The 24,842-nt window shown below is 30.6% G+C and overlaps 1 protein-coding gene and 1 pseudogene across 2 annotated transcripts; one reads left to right on the top strand and one right to left on the bottom strand.

The window, feature by feature from the left end:
* The first annotated feature begins 15,289 nt into the window (after positions 1–15,289).
* LOC111287606 (uncharacterized) lies at positions 15,290–19,108 on the top strand. The gene is made up of 6 exons (XM_089759935.1): positions 15,290–15,402; positions 15,600–17,077; positions 17,199–17,275; positions 17,435–17,546; positions 17,718–17,834; positions 18,657–19,108. Exons 2-6 carry the CDS (start codon positions 15,671–15,673, stop codon positions 19,017–19,019), a joined length of 2,076 nt encoding a protein of 691 aa, XP_089616061.1. The 5' UTR covers positions 15,290–15,402; positions 15,600–15,670; the 3' UTR covers positions 19,020–19,108.
* A 1,256-nt stretch (positions 19,109–20,364) lies between these two features.
* On the bottom strand, positions 20,365–24,300 carry LOC111288650 (uncharacterized; annotated as a pseudogene). Its single transcript, XR_016341720.1, has 3 exons — positions 22,179–24,300; positions 20,931–21,192; positions 20,365–20,642 (listed from the first exon to the last, which is right to left on the bottom strand). The product of XR_016341720.1 is annotated as an uncharacterized LOC111288650 (transcript).
* Between the last annotated feature and the right edge of the window lie 542 nt (positions 24,301–24,842).

The following is a 24,842-nucleotide window of genomic DNA, read 5'->3' as shown; positions in this document are numbered from 1 at the left end:
GCTTTAGGAAAATTTTACTTTTCCAAATGAAATGAATTAATGTTAAATTTCAAATTGAAACTATTTTTATCCAACACCGAAAATAGCGCGTAATTAAATTTGAAATGGTTTCGATTTAGAAAACCTTAAAGATCTGAACCTAAACTCAGCATGTAAATAAACCTTAAAGATCTGAACCTAAGTTAGAGCCCTACCCTTTATTTTGCTAGAAAACATTAAATATGACACATAATGGGACAATTGTTATTCTGTTTGTAAATTTATAAATTGTTACTTGTATATTTCATGTACATACTAACCTTTTATATTTTTTCTTGTATATATCATGTTTACTAATCCTTTATTTTACTATATATACATGCATTTACATCATTAAATCCTTTTTATTGCATTCATGCAAACATGCATTATTCCATTTCACTTTTTCATATATTAAAAGATATGAATGTTTAATTGTAAATTAAAGAATATTTTTTAAAAGTTTTTTACATAGTTGTGATATGAATTCTTGTTTTTACTATGCATTGCATACTTGTAAACATTTTTGTATGTATATTGCCTTTTCAATTTTGTACATAGTTTTGAATATGAATTCTTTTTTTTTTCACTATGTATTGCATCCATGTATTTGTATATACATTTTTATCTATGTAAATATTTTTGTATGTATATTATATCATTTATTTGGAAGCAATCTTTGCCTTTTTAGTTTTGTACATAATTTTGAATATGAATTCTTTTTGTTACTATGTATTGCATACATGTAATTGTATATATAATTTTTCATCCATATTAACATCTTATATGTACATTATTTCATTTCTTTGGGATAATCTTTGGTACGAAAAAATGAATTCTTGTTTTTTATTATGATTTGCATATAGGTACTTGTATATATTTTCTTTATCTATTTGAATTGTTTGACAATAAAAGCTCACATGATTTCTTTTCATGATGGAAAAATATTCTTTTTAAAGAAAAATTTTTGCAAAAATAATTTTAAGAAAATTGGTTATTACTATCATGAATAAATATACCCAGCTGTTTTATTTACCATTTCATACTCTAATTCAATTGAACACCACACCATCACAAAGTCTAAATTCTCAAGTCCTATGATCTTAATTTTCACTTGACAAAAATAAGGATTTCTAAGTCAATGATCTTCATTAAGGCTATGTGCAATGAAGTTTGAAAAATCTTGTTTGAAAAATTTTTTGCAAGCTAATACATGAGACTCTCTCTTAAAGATTCTAGATTTTGATAATTTGATAAGTTTCAAGACTATTCCAAATACATCACTACCCATGTTTCTTCACAAAGCCTAAACCTCTCTAATTTTTTTCTTAAGACAGAATTATTGAAAAGACTTATCCTCTCAATATCCTTATTTGACACCTTGATTTATGCAACACTCTTTTTCTTTTTCATTCATTGCCTTAAAATTTTTTTTACTCACATCTCGGGATAAATTTCCAAAAAGTCAAATTATCTAATTTTTTTAGTATCTTTTCTTTTGGATGGCATTGATTTTATCTCTTGGTATGAGTTATGAAAATAAAGATTGTTACATTAGGACTTCATTTGATGTAGTAAGATGATATGCTTTAAGCTTGAGTTATAAAAAAAAAAATGAAAGAAGAATCGATTCTAACATTATGCATATGAGTTATTCAAAGGATTTTAAAATCAACGAAAAAATCTACTCTTGAAAATTGCATTTCAATAGAGGTATTCACATTTGATATGATAAATGGCTATCTGTCATATTCCATTCACAAAAAGAAAATATCCATTTGCTACCTCTATTGAGCCTATCAAATTTTATTTGGAAGAAATCCTAATCAAGGATCATTCCCACACTAGGGGGCAAAGTTTGAAAAGTTTGTTCACAAAAAAAGAATGTGAAGGTCTTTAATGATTTCAGGGGCAAATTTTTTATGCTTAGATCTTTTTAGAAAAATGTTGAAAGGTGCAAAAAGAAAAGAAAAAAAGAAAAAAAGAGAATAAAAAGAAAAGAAAACATGAAAAAAGAAAGATGAAAAATGTGGAAAGGAAAGTGTCATTGAGAAAAGAAATGATCATTGGTTTGATTACCTTTAAACACATTTTTAGGCCTATTTATCTTTTCTTTTAAAATCCCAAACCTTGGCTTACGTTATGTCCTTTGAAAAGTTCATTTTGATTAAGTGTGGATATATAAATTGAAGAATTTTTCTTAAAGAAATCATCATCACTTTTTGATTTTGAATGAATTTTGAATTTTTAAAATATATGATATCATAGTCAAAAAGGAAAAAAAAAGAAAAAGAAAAAAGAAAGAAAGATTGAATGAAGCTCTTGGGTAAAAACCTGAAAGAGTAGTCTAGAGCAATATTAAAAGCAACCTAAGTAATATTATCAGAGGAAGTGATTTTGAAAGAATCAATAAACATTAAAAACTTTTGAGAAATCCAAGAAGATGAATCCTAATGTAAGGATGTATTTTGAAATTTGAGCCTTTTTTTCTTAGAAATTTTGAGCCTTTTTTCTTTTTCAAAAAATCTTGAACCTATTATAACTAGTCATGACATTTGCTAAAATGCCATATATTAAGGATTGAGGGGGTGCCAAAATGAATTGTGCTTTGAAACATATAATTTTTCAATAAATTTGAACTTTTATTTGTAAGCTTAGATGAAAAAACATTAATTTTTCCTTTCTCATTCAATGACAAAGTCATTTTTAATAACTAAAATCCTGATGTGCCAAATCATTTCATCATTTTAGAAAGACCATGAATTGATTAACCTAATTCATTATGGGTAATAATCATAAGCTTTTAAGAGATCTAAATGACACATGTTGATACATTTTGGCCATGAAAAAAGTGATATGTTGGGTAATTTTTAGGGTAATTGGTTGCCATTCTTTTGGGAGTTTTTGAAAATTTTCAAATTTGAAGTGTTATATATATGAATTTTGATGGATGAGAGAAAAATGATTGTCAAATCAATATGACAATAATGACTTTTCTGGGGCAACAAAAATGTTTTATTTTGATAATTGTTTTTGCACTATTTAGTAAATGTACAAGTTCTTGTTTTAGTAGTTGTATCTGCTTAATTATTTGGATATGCACTTGCATCATTTAGGAAATTTATAAATTGCATAATTGATTGGACCACACATCTACATTATTTAGTGAATATTTAAATCATTATTTTAAATAGTGCATTTGTATCATTGTTTGTACTATTCATTGCATCATTTGGTGAGTATATAAATCATTGTTTAAATATTGCATTTGTGTCATAGTTAGAACCATGTATTTGCACCATTTGGTGAGCATTTAAATTTTTGACATTTTTTAATGTGTTAAGAAAATGATGAAAAAAAACATTTGCATCTAATTTATTAGGATAGGTATTTGCATTTGTATTTTTTATGGAAAGAATTTGCTTTTTATTAAGATACATTGGCATTGAATTTTGCAAAATTTTAAGGTGAAAAAAAAAAAAAAAAGAGATTTGATTAGCTAACACTAGTTGAATCTTAAACCCATGGCACCAATTGAGAATTTAAGCCCAACTATGTTGGTACATGAAAAGAAAAATGTTCAAGTTTCATCACAAGAGGATGTGAATATTTGAGACATTGAATCTTTTATTTAAACTTTTTAAATGTGAATTTTTGAATTTTTTATAAGATCTTTAAAATTTTTAAATCTTTAGACTTTTCGAATGTGATCTTGGATACAAATTTCTAAAATTGTTTAATGTCAATCTTGAATGTTAATTTCTAATATTTTTGAATGTGAATATTGAAAATGAACTTCTATGAATCTTTGGATGTGAATTTTAAAAAGTTTTTGAATAAAAAGCTTCATTTGTGGGTTTTATAATTATTAGGACCTTTGCGAATCTTAGAAACTTTACAAATCTTGAATCTTTTGCATTGCATTTACTGCATTCAATAAATTCATTGCCTTGTATTACATTCACTACATTTATGCATTGCATTCATTATTTATGTTTGAAAAGAAGAAAAATTAAACTTTGAGTTTAAGAATTTTTAAGTCTTGCAAACATTCATTGCATATGCTTGGAAAATAGGAAGAAAAAAGTAGATGTTGGGATGATTTGGAGAAAAGACATTGAAAGATGATCAATGATGGTCCAGTTGAAATGAAAAGAATTACTTTAAGGTATGAATTTTTAAAGTTTCAATGCCTCTGTTAAGGAGGAGTTTTTTTTTCAAAGATAAGAATGATCTATAAGATTTACAGGCATAACCTTCAAGACCTTTGGGCATAATCGTCAAGACTTTCAGACATAATCTTTAAGATCTCCGAACATAAACTCTAAAACCTATGGACACCATTTTTAATACCTCTAGGCATGATTTATAAGAACTTTGGTCATAATCTTTAAGACTTTCATACATGATTTATAAAAACTATGGGCATAATCTTTAAGATCTCAAGGTATGATCCCTCAAACCTCTGATATCTTTTTATTTTTCAAAAGTTTCAAAGTCTCAATTGTGAGGGAGTATTTTATATTTAAAACTTTAAATGCCTCAATTGTTGAAGAGTATTTTATTTTTCAAAGTTAAAGCCTCGGTAGAGGAGTACTTTATTTTTCAAAATTGAATCCTTGGTGGAGGAATATTTTATTTTCCATAGTTGAAGCCTCGATTACGGAATACTTTATTTTAAAAAAAATAGAACTGAAATGTAGGTGGATGAGTATTTTATTTTTTGAAAGTTTTCAGGCCTCAATTATGGGGTAGCTTTTGCAATTTTCATTTTTGATTTTTTTTCTAGCAAACAAAATGAATGTTTTTGTTTGTCTTTGTACAATTCTTGTTTTATAAAAAATGCACAAAAAAGGATAGTTGTAGTCATTCTATTTTGTCACGGATTTTTTTAAAATTTATTGGGTTTTGAATATTGGGCCATAATTTAGAAGTTTTGGACCTAAGAATAAAAAACTCAAAAATCTTAATTTTAATTTTAATTTTGAATAATTCAATTTTATTTTATTGGTTAAAATAAAAAAATTTAAAAAAAAAAAGAAAAAAAATGTGATTTGTCTTGGCAAATTGCTTTTGGATTTGATTCTGTTAGATTCTATCTCAGATTTGACAATTTATTACTTAATCAATTATGGAAAGCTTGGGGCTTAATTCATGGAAAAAAGAGAAAAATTACAAAAATTCAAATCATGGATATTTTTCCTAGATTTGGTGGAATTAAAGTTTTTTTAATTGAATTGGGATTTGATCTCTATAAAAAGATCTTGAATTTGTGATCAAATGAAGGGTCTTACAATAATTCACTTCAAGATCAAATAAAGACCATTGAAAAGAGAGAAAATTTAGGCAAAATTTTCAATCAACAAAGAAGAAGCAATCAAGCAAAAAAATTTGCAAGAAAATCAAATTGGAGTTTTTGAAAGAAAGGCTAAGATTTATTGTAGGAAATATCAGTTTTTGAAAACTAAAAAATTGTTGGAACCTATGATATATTGAGGTAATGTTTACTTTCATTTTTTTTTTTTGGGTGATTTTTACATAACTTTTATAATATTTAATTGCTTACTTTTATTTTTATATTTATTGTTTGGTATTTATTTTTGCATGAATTTGCATGACTAATATTGCATTTGCATTATCAAAATTATACTTGCATGATAATTTATTTCCCTAATTTTTTATCTGTATTGTTAATATATTTGCATGATTTATTTAATTGCATAATTTATTAAATGGTTTTGGAGTCGCTCAACGAATTTGAAAATAAAATAAAAAATAAAAAACGGAGTCGTCACCAATATTTTTTGATTGGGTGTGGTTGGCCACATATTAAAATATATTATTTTAATAAAATTTAAAATTTTATTAAAATTTATTAAAAAGATAATTTTTGAGTCTGCAAAATAGTTTGGGCCCGAGAGTTAGTTACACATGAGGAATGATTAGCACTTTCACAATATCTGTTTAAAACAATACCAATTAAAATGCATGTCATCTTTTGATTTTGACAAAAACAGTCTTAGTTTTGGTGTTTAAAAATAATTTCCTTGATTTTCCTTATTTATAAAAGTTTTTGTTTTTGTTTTTAAATTATTTTTATCACTTTTATCCCATATTTGTTGTTCCATTTTTTTAATCAAGAAAAGTAAATTAGAACCATTTTCTTGGAGTAATTCTTAAAATGTTCTACTATGTTGATAATATTAAAAAATAATTTTCTCACTTAGAGATTTTTTAAGCATCGCTTCTCAGAATGCATCGTTTTTCAGAATACCTTAGAATATTATCATCGAGGGTTTGTATTTACTTTTCGTAAAGATGAAATCATGCCTGCAATGCAAATGATAACATATTGATACATACATTTGATTTTACTTTAGAAATTTTATTATTTTTTTTATAATTTTATTGTTATTGTTTTGAAGAAAAAAGAAATTTTTATCATATCGAAAAATTTTTATAATACCCAAATACATTAATAGTATTTTAAAAAATCTTTTCACATAGAGATTTCGTAAAGTATCACTATTCAGAATACTTTAGAATCTCGTCATCGAATAAAAATTTTCTTTCGTACATTTTTACTAGTCTTATTAATAATTTTTGTTAATTTTTTTTATTTTATAGCAAAAAAAGAAAAATTTTTATTGTATTGAAAATTTTTTATAAATACTCCAATACGTTATAGTATTTAAAAAAAAATCTTTTCACTTAGAGATTTTGTAGGCATCATAACTTATAATACTTTATAATCTTCTCCTTAGAGAAAATTTTTATTTTTATATTTTTTATTATTTTTTATTTTTGGGTTTTTTTATTTTTTAAATTTAAAAATTATCAAGGTTTAAAAATCGTTCTTTTAGTGCCAGTATCATAATCATTAGTTATTTTTATTATGTTATTTTATAAAGTTTATTTTAAATTTTAATAAAATTATAAAAAATTTTAACTATATGTTTCATTATTTATTTTTATTTATCTTTTTGTTTTCATTTTTATTAATTATTATTATAAAAATAAAAAATACTTATTCTAATAAATTTAAAAATTTTAACATGTATAAATATTAATAACAAAAATAATAATATATATAAAATAAATTCTAAAATTCTAAAAAAAAAATTTTACCTGAACCGGATCAGTCAATATTGATTTGGGCCAATTAACGCTGGTCTGGAGCCTATTAAACTAAACCACTTTGGGCAGAAGGGAGCTAGGTTGTGGGTCAATTACGTGAATCCCGAGCCATGTCATACGGTCACGTGCAGATCTTTCAAGGCCTAAATGGCGTCGTTTTGGTCTATCTTTTCCTATATGTAAATCCTTTTTCTTTTCTTTCAATTTTTCCCCTTAAAAAAAAAAACTCCAAAAAACTTTTTGAATTTAAAAAAAAAAAAAAAGGTCAGTCAATATCCTAGAAACTTACCATCATTCGTTGTGTCTATCGCTATATCGATGGTTACCGGGGATCAAAAAACCTAAAAAAAACATAAAAAAATCTTTACACTCTTTTCTACCCCACTCTAACATCTTTTTTACTAAATAGAGCCTCAAACGACCTAGATTAGCCTTCAAAGTTTTGGCCAAACTTTTTTTTTGGTTTTTTAGCTTGCTTTCTTTTGTGCGTGGTGCTGTGGTTCCCTATGCAAAGGGACTGTGCTTTTTTTTTTAATGGCTTAGGATTTTTTTTTCTTTTTTTGGTTCGAGTTAAAAATTTTTTACAATGGCTTTTGGTTTTCTTTGTTTTTTAGAAAGTTTTCTCGTGGTTTTTTTTGGCAGGGTTTTTTCGGGCAAGGTTTTTTTTTTTTAATGGTGGATTTTTGGTTTGATAGGGTATCTAAGCAAGACTTCTCGGTCTCCATTAGCTTGGTTTTTTTGGTGGATTTATAGAGCTAGTTGGGGAAACATGTGGTGGCTGGTGGGTTTAGCTAGGAAATGAGTGGGCATTTAACAGATGCACAGAGAATAGTTTCAAGTTTCAGAGGATTCAGTGTGTGGGTGGCTCACAAAGTTTGCTAGTGTTAGGGGCTCAAGGGTTCGGATTGGTGCACAGGATTTCAAGGGTAGGTGTGCAACGTTTAATGGACTATTATGTTATAATGATGCTATGAGGGTTAGGGGAATGGGTGGCAATGGTGTCGTGCACAATACCCACTACCACCAGCCCCTCTACCTTTTTTTTTGCCTTTTTTATTTTTTTATATTTAATTAATTAATATATTATTATTATTTTATATTATTATATTTTATTACTTAAAAAATAATAACATAAAAGTAAAAATGAAAACAATGGGCTTAAGCCCAAAAATAAAATTGAGCACCGGTCTAAACGAATTGAAATTAGGCATTGGCCCATGAATCCAATAAACTTGAATGAATTCAAACTTGAGGTTCGACTTGTAGAACTTAGACAAATTTAGTATCTACAATATGAAAAAAATTATTTTGTAATTTATCATTTCATTTATATATATGTAGATGTTTTACTTTTACAAGAAAATAAAAAGAAAAAAGATTAAATGTTATGATTTGTATGTGTATGTTGTTGCTTACAATTTTTTTTCTTAAAATTTCCTTTACCTTGGATATCAAGCTTTTTAAATCATCGATTACATGGATTTCAAACGTTTGTTCGAAAGTTTACTGGTTAAAGGCTACCCCATTTGAGGTAAAATTACTATATTTAAGTACTTTGAAAAGTTTGGCTTTGTATACCTAAAATAAGAAATACTTTCTCTCCATTGAATTTCAGTTATAGTTTTCTCATATCAAGCCAAACTACAGATATAATGTACTTGAGTTTGATAGAAGATTTGTCAAAATTTTTATTTTGGTTGAACCATTATAGAATTCCATGTCATTTTAATTTAATTGTTTTTAAATAGATACTATATTAGTTTTCAAGAATTATGTTTTGAAGAGAGATTGGAGTTGACATTTTATGTAATGACGTGTTTTATGATTTCCATCATTTCGTTTGCTTTGTAATATGTCATCATTTAATTTAATTAAGCGACCAAAGCAAATAAAAAAAATTAAATTGTTCTTAACAAAGAATGTTATTTTTCTTATTTAGAATGGCTACTAGCATATTGTCTTTTTTTTTTTATGGCTAGATCACGTTGTCCTTAATGTATATATATTCCCTACAATGTAGTGCACACCAAACATAATGAATTAAATCTATTTATTCCAACTGTTAAAGGAGCATCTCTTAAATCCTTTTACTCTATACATTTTATGAATTGTGTAGAGGTTTTAATGTTAATCACAAATTTAGATATTCTAATGTTTTAATATCAATTTGCTTAGTCTAAAGTTGATTAAATGAGAATGAGTTGCCAAAAAGTTAGAATTAGCTAGGTAGATAGATTTGAATAAGAAATAAGCTAAAAGTATAAAGACATAGCTTGCCAGAAATTGGAAGCTATCTTAAATTCTTTGAAAGCTGGTTAAAAAGATTCATGCTTGTCATAACATATAGATCTGTAAATTTATAGCTAAACTTAACAAAATAGATGGAGTCGCCACCAATTTTTTTTAACTAAGTGTGATTAGTCACCTAAAGAATCTATCCTCTTAAGGAGTCCTTAAGTTTGATGAAGGGTCCCTAAAAGAATAGGTTCAGGTCTACTAATTAGAATATGGTTCGAGAGTTCGATTACACGTGAAGAATGTTATAGTACTACCACATACCCATCCAAAGGAAGATACCATATTATTTTAAATTTATCCTAAGGTCTTGAGTCTAATGGTTTCAAATTTTATGTTAAATGTTGAAAATAATTTTTAAGATTCTCTATTAATATGGTAGAACTCTTAAAAAAAACTTCCTCACCTCAAGAGTATTTAAGAATCTCATTTGATATCTTGAAGAGGCTCCGTTGTCGAAAAAAGATTTATTTATTTATTATTATTTTGTTTGTCAAAAATATATCTAATTATTTCATAATTTGGGTCAAATTAGAAATATTCTTTCTTTTTAAATTTCTAAATTTTTCATAATTTGAGCCTATTTAAAAAATTTTTTTATTTTTTTTATTTCTAAATTTATCACCATTTGGGTCATTTTTAAAAAATTTTTTATTTCTCTTTTTTTTAAAGAAAATAATATGACAATTATTTTTTATTGAAATTTCATTTAAATTCTTTCACCATTTAGGACAAATTTAAAGAAAATTTTTCACATAGAGATTTCTTAAAAATTTATCATTTGAAATTTTTAAGAATCTTATCTTTGGATAATTATCAAATATTTTCAACCCAAATTTTTATTTTTTTATTTTTTTGAATTGAAAATAAATATTAATTATTGTTATTAAAATTTTATCTAAATTATTCTACCATTTGAGATAAAAATTATTCTCACTTAGGAATTTTATAAAAATTTACCATTTGAAATTTCTATAAATTCTATCATTAGGTAATTAATATTTATTCCCAAAATTTTTTTTATCTTTTTTTTTTAATTTAATCATGTAAAAAATATTTAAAAAAAACATAAAAATAAATAAAAATGACCTAAAGAAAATACCAAAAATGGTTTGACTTGAGATTGCAGAACGACTCGACTTTAGAAATAAAATACGGCTCGAAAGTGCGGCTTGGCGACTAGGTTTGCGGCTCGACTCGACTGGAGCCAAAGGCAGGGACGTAGGTCAGTAAACTTGGGTTGTTGCTCGGGTCAGGTCACCCGCTGTCAAAACGCACAGATCTTGGGTTTATTAAACTTCAAAACGATGTTATTTTAGCATGGTATATAAGGCTAAATCTCAGCCTTTTCAGTAGATCTTCCTTTTTCCCTCTCTCTCTCTTCTCCCTATTTCTCTCATCCTTTTTCTAAAATCTTAGGATTTTGGTTGAATCTTCATCGAAAATCAGGAAAAACACTTCGAAAACTGGAAACTGTCATCGAAAAACTTAAGTTTCGTCGAAAAATTTATCGAAATTCAGAATATTTCCAAAAATTATGAAAAAATTTCTAAAAATATTAAGACCACTTCCGCACCTTCTAAACACCTTTTTTGCTTATATTTCTCTCTATTTCGTGTGTTCTTTTTTGTGCTGTTGTCTTTCGATTTCTGTGTGATTGTCTATTTATAAAACCAGATTAGAAGAATTTTTTATCAATTAGGAGTCCCCCTTTTGATTGGATTTCCACATCATCAGAAAGTCTAAGAATTATCCTAAAGATATTGAAACCAATTGCAATTCTGCCAGTGCCTATGCACGATAGAATTTGCATTTTTTTCTTTTTTTTAAAATAATATCCTATTATCTTAAAATAAAATAATTAATAAAAAGTAAATAAAAAATAATAAAAAGTCAAAATAAAAATGAAAATAAAATAAAATAACAAACAATTGGGCCCAACTACTTGGCCCCATTAAACTGGGCCCCAATGGCTTAAGCCCATGCCCTATTAGTCTAGGCCCAATGCCCTTAGGCCCGGATCAATTAAGGTGTCTACAATGCGAAGATAATATCAATATATAATTAGTTAATGGCACCGAAATAAAAACTAACAAACCACAAAAAAATTTGCCAAATATGTATATATTGTTGCAAATATGTCATAACAATTGGATGAAAAAATTGTCTAAAATCACTAAAAAGGGTAAAACTTCTTATAACCAACCTATATTCACAAAGCTTAAAAGCTAACTAACCTCTAGAAGGTCTATAGTTTAATCAAAGTTTCAAATGGTTTCTAGCTTTTGACATGGAACGTGGAACATCAAATCTTTTTTCTAAGAGTAATGAGTTAGCAATATATACATCGTTTTGACTCTTCATTGATAGAGAACATGTTTTTCTTCCTTGCCTACATCTTGCAACATAAAAGAATAGTATACTTGCTTTCTTAACTAAAATTATCATGAGATTTAATTTTTAATTTGATATAGTTACAAGAAAACTTTTAAATTCAAAATGACAAATACTTATTTAATAAGTGATTTTGGCTTTGGGCCTAATAAACTCTATAAGAACTTGAACCAAAAGTTGGAGTGCTGAAAATGAAACTATTTGTGTCATAGTTTTAATCCAAAATAAAGTATTCCAACCATTGAACCCCATTGTTTCAAACCTAATAAATCCCATTCCAACAAAATCATGCATTGTAAATTAAAAAAAAAAAACATTGTTTAATTTGGTATAGAAAAAAATAAAACTTTATTTATTAAATTTAAAAAATATAAAAAGCTTTCTTAGTATTTTAGCTTAATTTTTAATTATGACCAACTTTCAATCAAACATTGCTTACCAGAGGTATATTTCATCCTAAAACTTCCTAATGATTGATCTTTAGAAAGGTCTTTTGATGCAATATTCCATTCTAATCAAACAATTGTAATATTGCACTCTTAAAAGACTACTATTTTTTTGTCAATAATTATCATTATAGTATACTACTTTAATCACTCTTGAGGATTAATTAAGTTGGTTTATTCACATTTAAGACACCAGTTATATAACATAAATACATTTATTTAAGATTTGTTGAGAGAGCAAAGGAAATTGCCTTTAGGAAATAGTTTTTTTTTTAGAGATCTGATAAACATAATGCATCCTTCCAAAGGACAGTTAAACCTGAAGAAAGAATATAAAGAAGCACAACTAAACCATTTTCACATTGAACTTTTGGTACAAAGATAAAATTAAGAAAGAAATTATCACCTGTAATGTAGAATAAAATAAATTATTTTAAATTCTTATCAATCTTTTTTTTTTAATTCTTTCCCAAGCAATTAAAAAAACTAAAATACACACTAAATAAAAAATAGATAATGAATATGCTTCGTACTCTACAATCATATGTATCTTTAAAGTTATTATCTTCATGTTAAGATGAAACAACTTTCACTTTGTTTGCATCGACTCCGTAAAGGCTATCTTTTATAAAAGTGCACATGACACCCCTATCCCTCAATCCATAAAAAAAAAAAAAAAAAGATTATAAAATTATAATAATGTACCATATTTTTGTACTATGATACTTGCTGCATGGTTACACAAATAACTTTGATAAATAATTTAAGAGTCATGAATGTGAATTTGTTCGATGAATAAGTAATAAGTTGAGAGAAGTAGTTTTGAGGAGGATCTTTCATTATACAACTGTTGAGAGAGATAACAAATCAATCTTGAAGAACTCAATAATTAAATAGAAATATTGGGTTGTCGACAAGTTTAAAAAACCTGTAGAACTTTAACTTTTATTTACTAATTGTTTTATGTAAAGGTAAAGAGGAAATGATTATAACCATAATTGACCGTACCATTGCCCATACTTTTAAGGAAAGAATTAACACCAATTATTTTTTTCACAATAATTCGTGTTTTAAACCAATAGATTTTTTTTTTTTTTTGTCTTGAGTTATTAGCTACATTTCCATTTGGAAAAATGTCCTTTTTTTTGTGTCAATTTATTAGGTTGATTAGGTGCTTTTTCTGTTCTAAGACACTAATGTAACGCTCACATATTACAAGTTCCATTCATTGTTTTCTTTTTTTTCATAGGTACTTGTTTATATTATCTTCAATTTAATCTCTATTATTTATTTTTTAATTACATTAACACAATAATTGATATCCACAATGAAGCGCGAATTAATATATATATATATATAGGTATATTAAAATTTATAAAATGAAAATTATTTAAATATTTTTTAAATTAAATAAAGAAATCTTCAGCGAAACGAGAGTCATCATTCTAGTTAATTATAAAGTCAAGCCTTTGGATTTTTTTTGGAGAAATTTAGTATTATTTCACGGTTTTCCTTCCAAACTGAAGGACAGATATTGACATGAATGTCCCTAGTTGAGCATAGACTTCAACTTATATCAGTTTTATTTATTTATTTTTCATATCCTAATTTAGAACCACATATCTATTTTGTCCACCTCTCTAAGCCCGTAACTAACGCAAGTCAAGAAGCTCACTTCTTGGAAAAGCTCTGCGTTTTAGGCCATGGAAACTATGGCACGGTTTACAAGGTGCACCACATGCAAACTTCAGCAATCTATGCTCTAAAACTCATCCGTGGCGACCCTGACGCTACCCAGCAGCCTTATCAACCCTCCCATGAAATGAAAATCTTGCTTTCCACGGACTATCCTTTCATCATCAAATGCCTTGGAACCTATGGAGAAAAAGCATAAGTCATGAAGTATATGGATACAGGAACACTTGATACACTTGTTAAAGCTAATGGCCCTTTCTCTGAATCCTCAATTGGTGACATTGCCTATCCTATCAAGTTCTTAGTGGTCTGAACTACCTCCATGCGTTAAATATTGTCCAACATTTATATATTAAGCCTTCAAATCTGTTGGTTGATGAAAACATGAATGTGCAAATTGGTTATTTTGGTGTGAGCACAATAATGCGAGAGAATGAAGCAGATGACTCTTTGGATATCTATGTTGGTGCTTGCGCTCATATAAGCCCGTTGAACTCGAGTAGTTATGATTACAAGTATGTCTACACAGCTGATATTTGGAGCTTGAGTGTGACCTTATTGGCGCTTTATGTGGGTCATTTTCCCATTACTCCAACCAGGAGAAAAGCCCAATTGGATGCAGCTAGCGTTTGGAGAAGCTCCAAGCTTGCCAAAGGAGGCCTCCGAGGAATTGAGGGGCTTTATCAGTTGTAGGTTGCAAAAGGAACCCAGCAAGAGATGGACAGCTTTTCAACGTCTGTCACATCCTTGCATACATTTGCATGAATGGGAGATACGTGGAGTAATACACACGCATATATGTTCATCCATTTTACTAAAAAACAAAAACAAGAACAAAAGTTCAAGATAAAAAATTAGCAAAAATAGGACAGATCTATGCGATTCTTCCTTTTCTTGTTTGTGTTCCACTTGTTGACAAAACAAGAAACAGAAAAAGCGGCATTAGATGAACGCAGGGATCATTCCAAAAGTGTCACGAGACTACCTATGAAAAGACATTTAGCTAGAGAGACATGCTTAAGCAATGGGAAAAATAGTCAATGTCCGTGGAAGTTTTGCAAGAAATTTCCACTTTAATGGAAAATTTGACTCACGAATTGACCTGAAACTCGTGGTCTTCGTCTTTTAATCAATCTCAGCCGTTAAATACGAATCCAAAAGGAATGCAACTCTACGTGGCACCTTCTCAAGGCCAATCCGCTAAGCCCCACCGCTGCCCCAATTCACCAAAACATAACCTTTATTTTTTAATATTGTTTTACTTCGTGAAGTGAATTAATTTCGAAGGTAAAAATAAAAAATAAAAATGAAAAAAAATGAAAAAGAAAAATAAAACAGAAGAGACCGAGGGAGGGAGACTGGTTGGTATCTAATCGTGTTGTTCGTTTTTCATGGTCGGTGGCTACGTCTTCTGTGGGTAAATAACACAGCCATTTCCCTTCCCTTAATTTCTCAAACTCTCTAAACTTCTTCTCCTAAACAAATTCTAATTACACCTAATAGTAATTAAATAATTAATCTTTACTTTTCCACTTTACTTTCCTTCGTTTTCGCTTCTCTCACCTAACATAATCGGTTAATTCAGTTATCTTCATCCTCTGCTTCCAATTCTAGGGTTTCGATCTTTAGAAAAAATGCGAGATCTTTTATCTGATAGATTATAGCAAAATTTAACGTCGTTTAAAATGGCGAATGCGGGCGACGAGGAAGCCGATGCGGTGCTCAGCGACGTGGAATCCGATGAGCCGGTACCGATCGTTATTAAAGAGCCTTCTGGCGAAGACGTGTCGGTCGAGAAATTCCGTGAAATTCTCGCGGAGCTCAATGGGGAAAAACAAGCACGAGAAGCGGCGGAGAATTCGAAATCGGAACTCCAAATTTCGTTTAATCGATTAAAAGCTTTGGCTCACGAGGCGATTAAGAAGCGAGACGAGTGTGCGAGACAACGAGATGAAGCTCTCCGTGAGAAAGAAGAAGCTTTGAGATCGAACGAGAACGTATTGGCGCAATTAGCCGAAGCTAAGAAGATCAAAGAGGAGGTTACGAATCAGAGAGAAGATTTGGCGAAGCAATTAGAGGAAGCGTCCAAGGCAAAAGATGGATTACGATCGGAGATCGAGACCTCTGCTCATATGCTTATTTCTGGTATGGACAAAATATCTGGAAAAGTTAGTAACTTCAAGAACTTCGCTGCTGGAGGATTGCCGCGATCACAAAAGTACTCCGGATTGCCCTCCGTTGCTTATGGAGCAATCAAAAGAACAAACGAGATTGTTGAGGAGCTTGTTAAACAGATCGAAACCACAGCGAAGTCTAGAAATGAAGCCAGAATGCAGATGGAGCAACGAAATTACGAGATTGCCATTGAAGTTTCTCAACTTGAAGCTACAATAAGTGGATTACGAGAAGAGGTTGCAAAAAAAAGTAATGTAATTGAAAACTTAGAGAAGAGTATAGCTGACAAGGATGGGAAGATCGTGGAGTTGGAAAGAGAGATGCTGGAAAAAATTAATTTGGCAGAGAATGAATCAATGGAGTTGAGGAACTTGGCTAGTGAATATGATGATAAATTGAAAGGTTTGGAGTCGAAGATGGAGTTACAGAGACCGTTACTGGTTGATCAATTGAATTTCGTGTCGAGAATTCATGAGCGGATTTATGATGTTGTTAAGATTGTTGATGCTGATAATATGGATCAGTCAGATGTATCAGAATCCTTTTTTCTTCCACAAGAGATGGATTTGGAGGAAAATGCACGTGCTTGTTTGGCGGGGATGGAATCTATCTATGAGTTAACGGGAATTCTTGTTGGGAAAACGCAGGGTTTAGTGGAGGAGAAGAATCGTGAAGTGAAGAGTTTGAATGAAACAGTTGGTCGATTGAATAAGGAGAAGGAACATATTGGCTCTTTGCTTAGGAGTGCTTTGTCTAAGACGATGATATCCGAAAATAAATCCAAAACCAATGAGTTGTTTCAAACTGCTGAGAATGGTTTGAGAGAGGCTGGATTTGATATCAAATTTAGTAAACTTATTGGGAATGGAAATAAAGCTGAAGATCACGACTCAGAGCAGGATGAAATATACGCATTGGTTAGTTTTTTTTTTTTTTTCTGATGGCATTGATTTGTCACAAGTGCTCTTTAAGTTTGCATAGTGTTTAAAGGCCTAATTTTTTTTTCCTTGTTGAGATTCTAATAAGTCATTTGGACAGGCTGGTGCTTTGGAGAATATTGTCAAAACATCTCAGCTTGAGATCATTGAACTGCAGCATTCTGTGGAGGAATTAAGGTACTTGTTATTTCAAACTCATAAAATTGCACAAGATCGACATTTTTCATTCTGCTTTTGCATCGAATGATTCAAGGAATAGTAGGATTTAATGTTCATGGTTCTTCTGCATGAACTGATCATATGCCATTCTTTTCTGCATGCTATTTATATATTAAGGGCAGAATTGAGTGTATTTAAAGAACATGTGGAGGCTCAAGCCAAGGAGCTTAACCTAAGAATGCATCGTATAGAGGAGCTTGAAGAGAAGGAGAGAGTAGCAAATGAAAGTGTAAGTTTACATTCTTTTGTTGACAGTCAACTGACTTAATGTTAGTTTCCATTTTCTCGGAGTGCACTTTTTCTAATTCTTAGGTTGATTGTAAAGGTTAGAAGAACAAACTAAGTTGCATTCATGCTTCTTTCTTTACATTTAATGCTGACTTAATCAATTCATGTGAAGGTTGAAGGACTTATGATGGACATTGCTGCTGCTGAGGAAGAAATTACAAGATGGAAATCAGCAGCAGAGCAGGAGGCTGCTGCAGGAAGAGCTGTTGAACAAGAGTTCTTAGCACAGGTATGTTTGCTACGTCCACAGGTTTCTTTAATAGATATGGTATATATTTGGTCATGGAACGGTCATATAAGGTATTTCTGGTGGCAATTTTGAGTAATAATCATTTTTAAGTTCTGCCAAAATGGTATGTCAAATTTATCATAGAATCTGGGGGTTGTTTGAATCTTAATACTTAGCAGACATACAAGAAAAAAGAGCAATTATTGTTAAAGAATAATATGTCACAGAAATAGGAGAACTTACAATCTAATGTTGTAAAGTCAAGAATGTTTGGAGGCAGTTGTTTGCTATACATACTGTAGGTCAAAATATGTTTGGATAACTTAAAGTTGTATAACATTTTCCATGGAGTAAAAGCAGGAGAAACGGACAAAAAAATTCTCAAAAAGAAAGGATGTTTTGTTTTTGTGGATGGTTTTATTGAGAACTGTTATTGAATCAACCAACCTGATGATTTGTTGCTATTCAAAAATAGTTTATTTTATTGTAGTCTATAGAACAAAAGGCTATTATGAAAACATGAATATCAAGCATGCCCATTGAAATTTAGAATATAATTGATGAAGAGATATAGGATATTTTCAATAATTTTGGGAGTAGTTACATAAATCAGCATTTTCCTGGTATATTTTACATTTAAAAATACTAGAAAATTTTGAGGAAGGTTCAAATGCTAGTGACAGATATAAGAAAATTAAGTGCTATTAATTATTTGATATCATGCTGTGTTTATGTACTTAAGGTTTGTACTCTTCTTATTGTTCTAATTACTGGATTTCCTCAACTTACGCCTAATCATTATGGTTTTATAAATATCTGCAGCTATCAGCAGTTAAGCAGGAGCTTGAAGAGGCAAAGCAAGCCATGTTAGAATCAGAGAAGAAGCTAAAATTCAAAGAAGAGACTGCTGCTGCCGCCATGGCAGCAAGAGATGCAGCTGAGAAATCGTTGAGACTGGCAGATATGAGGGCATCTAGTCTGAGGGAAAGAGTAGAGGAGCTTAGCCGTCAGCTAGAAGAGTTTGAAACACGGGAAGACTCAAGGGGTCGGAATGGCTCTAGATATGTTTGTTGGCCGTGGCAGTGGCTTGGGCTGGATTTTGTAGGGTTTCGTAAACAAGAGATGCAACAACAGAGTTCAAATGAAATGGAGCTCTCTGAACCGCTTTCTGAACCACTTCTCTAATCATACTTTTCTTTTACTCATGTTCTGTATATTTATTACAAACTTTCAAGCTTCAATATATAAATTATAGAAAAATCAGTTCACAGCAACTTCATTCTTCAAAGCCCTTCCATTTGCAATGATTGTCAGTTTTATAGTTCGAACATGGTAAGATTTCCTATTAAGTTGGATCCTTATTGTTAATGCTTCCATACTGACCAATCTTTCTAATCAATCCCATCTATTTGGTCATTGTCTTGGTTTCCTTTTCAAATTTCTTTTGTTCTTAATGTAATTGTTGGGTTTCCTCCTTTTTCATTTCTTTTCCCATTTCATTTCGTCGGCATTTATCATCTAAGAAATGTCAGAGTGGAAAGAGAAATTCTTGCTGTTCATTTCCAACCATTGAAGCAGGTAAGAGCAACTGATTAACTCAGTCTAGATAGCTGTTTTTTAATATGGCAAGTAGAAAGTGGAATGGAGTTGCTTTCTACGAGAGAGCCGTAATTGAATTCTCCAATCAAACAACGAATTTTAGTTGATGCATGTAGCGCAGTGGAGTTCTGATAGTCTCAAGGTACTTTCAGCTCAAGTAAATGTTTCTTGTTAGTGCTTCTTATGCGGCGTGGTTGCTGATTTATTTAGAACTTGTCTTATGAGGATAGATCTTTATCAAGATTATGCAGCTCGTACTATTTCTCATGAATGATATTTACTCGACGGAATTCTCTTTCTGTTGTTCTAATTAATTTTCTCCAATGACGAATTGGTAATGCACCAAGTAGATCATTGTTCAACACATACTATGTTTTATTCTGGTTCTTGAAACTGCCAATTACACTTATACTAGAAAAAAAAAAGAGTAAATTACATCTGTGATCTTTAAATTTTAGTTCGCATAAGAGTGAAATCTTCGTTCTAATACCTCACAGCTGACAGGAAGGATGAAAAATTAATGTTAAATATAAAAATAATCTTGTACTATACACTATTGTTAGTTTGATATCTAAAGAAATAAAAAAATTTTTACTTTAACACCCCAGCTTTCATTCCATCAAATACTATTTGATACTCCAAACTAACATCATTAGTCATGTTACTTACGTAATATTAATATCTAATAAAATCATGACGAGTGATAAATATTCAATCATTGTCATATTATCTATTTTTTATATTATCTATTTTATTTTTAAATTTTTTATTTAAAAAATTATTTTTATATTTTAAAATTTTTGTTGACACCATAATAATTTAACATTTATGACATGTTACAAGATTTTATTGAGTATTCATGCCTCGTCTGTCACTTAATTGATTGTAATAGTACAAAATATCAAAGTGCTTGACGAAATAAAAATTGACATATCCAAGTGAATTTTATTTTATTAGATACCAATTTGACTGGAGATGAATAATACATTGATAATTTTACATATTAAACCAAAAAAAAAAGCTGGTTTCAACATGGATGTGCATTATAACGTTTGACAATTTAGTTAATTTTCTTAACTAGAGGGAAAAAAATCAGAAAATCCGAGTGTCATCTTATCACTTGACACCTCACTTTACTCCCATTGCAATTATAGATATAACAGGTACCACATTCGGTTTTTCCTGGATTATGACATGCTGCTTTATGAGCTGTCATCAGAGAAAAGCAAAAAAAGAAGGAAGGCTTCTTTAGTCTATATTCAACATTGAAAGCATATTTTATGTCTGGCATGAAGTAGGATTATGCTTTGATATGCTAAGGATACACACACACACACACAGAGATATATATATATATATATATATATCTATATATAATGTATGTATATATAAGTTATGTATGTGTGGGTGTGAATGTATACATAATTACAAGATACAAGATGTAATATATCATTCCTTTCAAGAAGGACAACGGTTGAATAAAGTTAAAGAACTTACCATAACACATGAAGCCTGCTCCACTTATCTATTGTCCCCAAAACAAAACAACAATTGGTTCATGTATACATTCGCCAATGAGACAGATTCCAAAGCTAACAAGACGGGAAAAGGAGGCATGAGGAGTATGAATATGTCAAATAAAATATCTGAATCATGAGAAGGTATTTATTAACTACAGAGAGATGTAATATATGATTTTCAGCTCACAGCCTTTGGAAGCATCCAATCCAAGTTCAAGGATAGCATAATAGAGTTTCACCTGCAATATAAGAATGCACAAAAGGATATTAACTGGTTAAAGGAACCCATAGAGGAGAGTATCAAACAGAGAAATTTGTCCTATGGCCTTAGTCGAACTTTATATTGATGCTACAACCATGCTCTTACAATTGCAATTTATTGATGACCATTCAAATATAGGGGCCTTCCCCAATGGCAGGCTGCATACCATTTTTTTCCTGACAGCAATATTCTTATTTGTATATAACCAGCAGAACTTTGCCTGCTAGTATACAATTCATCTATAAAAATATTTAAGAAAGCAAACAGCTCAAACCTGAGATTTTTTTTTTTTTTTTCTGAGAGTCTGCAGGGAAGGGCAAAACAGTAGCTAGAATAGAGGATCAACACGAACTTTAACCATACAATCCATCCATATGACCATCCAACACAATACCAAATAGTTCACCTAAAAATACGCAACTTTATTGTTAAAAAAGAGGCAAGATCAGTTGCTTAGGAAAATATAAAAGAACAATGAAAATTGCAACCAAAAAAAAAAAAATCAACCTCACACTAATACTCCACCAACCAGACACATAATTATTCATTCTACAGATGCATTAACCATTAAGCACCCTTAAGCTGCTCTTCAAACAGATCAGTTGAGTAAACTTTCTAGCCAATGTGCAAGAACCGAATTAGACTGCTGCACAGAAACATGCAAAAGAACAAATTGTTGCAACATCGTGGCTTATAATAATAAGTCAATTTTAGAGTGTCCAGCAGCAAATTTCTTAGTTTACAGAAGTGTTGCAAACATAGCTATAGAAGAACCGGAATCTGTTTCAAGCAGAATTGAATGAAAGATGGCATTGCATTGTACTAGTGTCAAAAAGATTATCATTAACACCATGCGCTGCTCTTAGAGCAAATCATCCAGCACTTTCATAGCAACTGAGGAAGACAACCATCAAAAAGACACGCACAGAAGGAAATAATGGAATTTGAAATGCAGAATACTACCATGCTCCTGCAGAGTCTGTTGAATGGATAGCACTTGTCAGTGTCTTAGACACAGCTCCATTGAGAGTAAAATCCTTCTCCATCATTTGATCCCATACTTTGCAAGCCTTAGAGAGCTTCTTTTCCCGTATGAGCCCTCCAATTATTAATTTGAAATTTATCTCATCTGGAGAGAATCCTCCATTCAGCATTTCCTCATATAGATGTATGGCTTCGGTTACTTTGTTAGACTTGCAAAACCCGTTTATGAGAGCATTGTATGAAATCACATAAGGGTTAATTCCCTGGTTTATAATGTCATAAAAAATATTATTAAGCCATTTCAACTTTCCCAGTTTTGCATAGGTGGTCAATAATTGTAGCATAGAAAAGACGATCAGGCAACAGACCCATCCCTGACATCCGATCAAGAAGTGCTTTGGCTATATCAGAACTACCTTCGTTAAGAAAAGCTTTTATAAGAGTCGTGAATGTCACCACGTCAGGTGCAATCCCCTTCCTACCCATTTCCTCAAACAGCTTGTAAGCCTTTCCAATATTACCAACCTCGCAAAATGCTTTGATAATGGTATTATAAGAAACAGCATCAGCCAACCCATTCGCCTCCATCTTGTTCACCATCAACAAATATGCTTTATCTGGCCTATTAGCATTACAAAGCCCCTTAATCATCTGGTTATAACCATAAACATCAGGTCCTATCCCACTCCTCTCCATCTTCTTCACCAACTTCTCCCCCTCCTCCAACATAAGTTCACTATAACAATAATTCAACAACACAATGTGTGTAACCAAATCTCGATCATGCCCATTTTTTGACATAAACAACTTTATTGCCAGCGGCTTATCAATCCTCCTAATTCTACAAAAACCACTACTCAGCGCATATATAAGGAAATGTACTAAACACGATATTTCCACCATTAATTAACTCAACAATAAGCTCATATGCCAAATCAACCTTCCCGTCTTCACACAACCCAAAACAAGAGAACAACAGGCTTTATTATCGGGTCGTAAACCTTTCCCTACCATTTCCCTCCAAAAACCAACAGCATTATCAAACTTCCTAGCTTTACATGACCCATCAATCATAATTGTAAACGTTACAACATATGGGTCTCTCCCTTTTTTAACCATGCCATGGAAAACTTCTAAAGGTAACTCCTATCTTTTTTTTTTGTTTATACACAAGATTCAAACAAATGTTAAAAACCCAAATATCAGGAACATAGTTCAATTTATCTATGTCATCTTAAAGAAGCTCAATAAGATTAAAGTTTTTGACAAAGCATAAAGTGGAGATAAAGCAAAAGTCAGTGAAGCGAGTTACAGAAAAACCCTGAGGGAACATCTGGAAGTAGTAGTGTTCGGCTAAGTCGAAGCGAGAATTGCCCAGGAGGACGCCAATGAAGCGGATATAATCGATGCCAAAGACACAGCAATCTGATTGGGTCATTTGGTCGAACATGTTGATGGCTTAGTCAATGAGGCAAGTTTTAGCGAGTCTTGATATGTGGGCACGGTATATTAGGCGGGGCACGCCCAGAGCGTGATGCATATCACATACAACGCATATCAGATGGATTTTTTTCTTTTTGGTACGAAAGAATTTGGATAGATAGGATGTTGAATTTCTCGGGATAAAATATATGGAATCGGACAGCTTAATTTAAATTGTTATAGATAGTGTATTCGAAATAATTAACAAAATTTAAATTCAAGATTTTTTATAAAAAGGAAATCTTAATCAATTGCATTAATCATGTAACAGATTTGGAGGGATAGGGACTCGACCAGTCGATGCTGGAGGATGATTTAAAAAAAAAAAATGTGAAATGTTTGTGTTTGCGGTGTTTTCGGCTGGCAAGGGGGTTGTTGGAAGGAAAGGGGCGTCGCCTATTTGGGGGCCCAAGGATTGTAGCATTGGGTTTGAAAAGAGAAGGGGCTTTAAGATTAGGCTTATTATTTATTAGGGTGTTTCTTTAACCACAAAAAAAAGTCATGGTGCATCTGTTAAATATTTCAAAGGTAAGCTCCTACTGTACATGGTTATAGTCGCCCGTACTATAATGATCAAGTTCCAGGTGTGTGCAGTCTGACAATCTCTTTCAATCCACTTGAGTTTTTGGCCTCTTCCCCCCACCCCCCCCGCAGTTAGGTTTCCAGTGGGACCCCTTTGAAACTAGCTAGGAACAAACAAAGCCAACAGTAGTAGACTACTGCATGCAAATGGGGTTTCAACAGAGACACAGTCAACTTTCCTTTGGAGATTGCAGTTTCCTTCATTGGCTGGCTCCTTGCTTCAGTTGAATACTAAACTGTCTTTTTCCGGGTCAAATTTCAACTACGGTCTGCCCAATTATGCTGCAAGTTTCAAACCAATAGCCATTGTCTTGTCCTATTGACTCTGTTGCAGTTAGGTGTGAAAAAATAAATAAATAAATAAATAATTATTTAAAATTATTATATTTTGTTTGAATTTTTATTTTTATTAACCAATAGCCATTGTCTTGTCCTATTGACTCTGTTGCAGTTAGGTGTGAAAAAATAATAATAATAAATAATTATTTAAAATTATTATATTTTATTTGAATTTTTATTTTTATTTTTATTTTATTCGAATTAAATTTAAATATTAAATATTTATATTAAGTATATATT

Source organism: Durio zibethinus, chromosome 4, assembly GCF_047325235.1.
Source record: "Durio zibethinus cultivar Kanyao isolate XHJ-2024 chromosome 4, ASM4732523v1, whole genome shotgun sequence".
Lineage (NCBI taxonomy): Eukaryota > Viridiplantae > Streptophyta > Magnoliopsida > Malvales > Malvaceae > Durio > Durio zibethinus.
This window is presented reverse-complemented; position numbering and strand designations above follow the sequence as displayed.

What these genes read in the sequence shown, in the direction of transcription:
- LOC111287606 (XM_089759935.1), top strand. Translation starts at nt 15,671, where the DNA reads ATGGCGAATGCGGGCGACGAGGAAGCCGATGCGGTGCTCAGCGACGTG. An exon ending in AGGATGAAATATACGCATTG is followed by an intron (nt 17,078 to 17,198) that starts GTTAGTTTTTTT and finishes TCATTTGGACAG; the next exon opens with GCTGGTGCTTTGGAGAATAT. An exon ending in AACAAGAGTTCTTAGCACAG is followed by an intron (nt 17,835 to 18,656) that starts GTATGTTTGCTA and finishes AAATATCTGCAG; the next exon opens with CTATCAGCAGTTAAGCAGGA.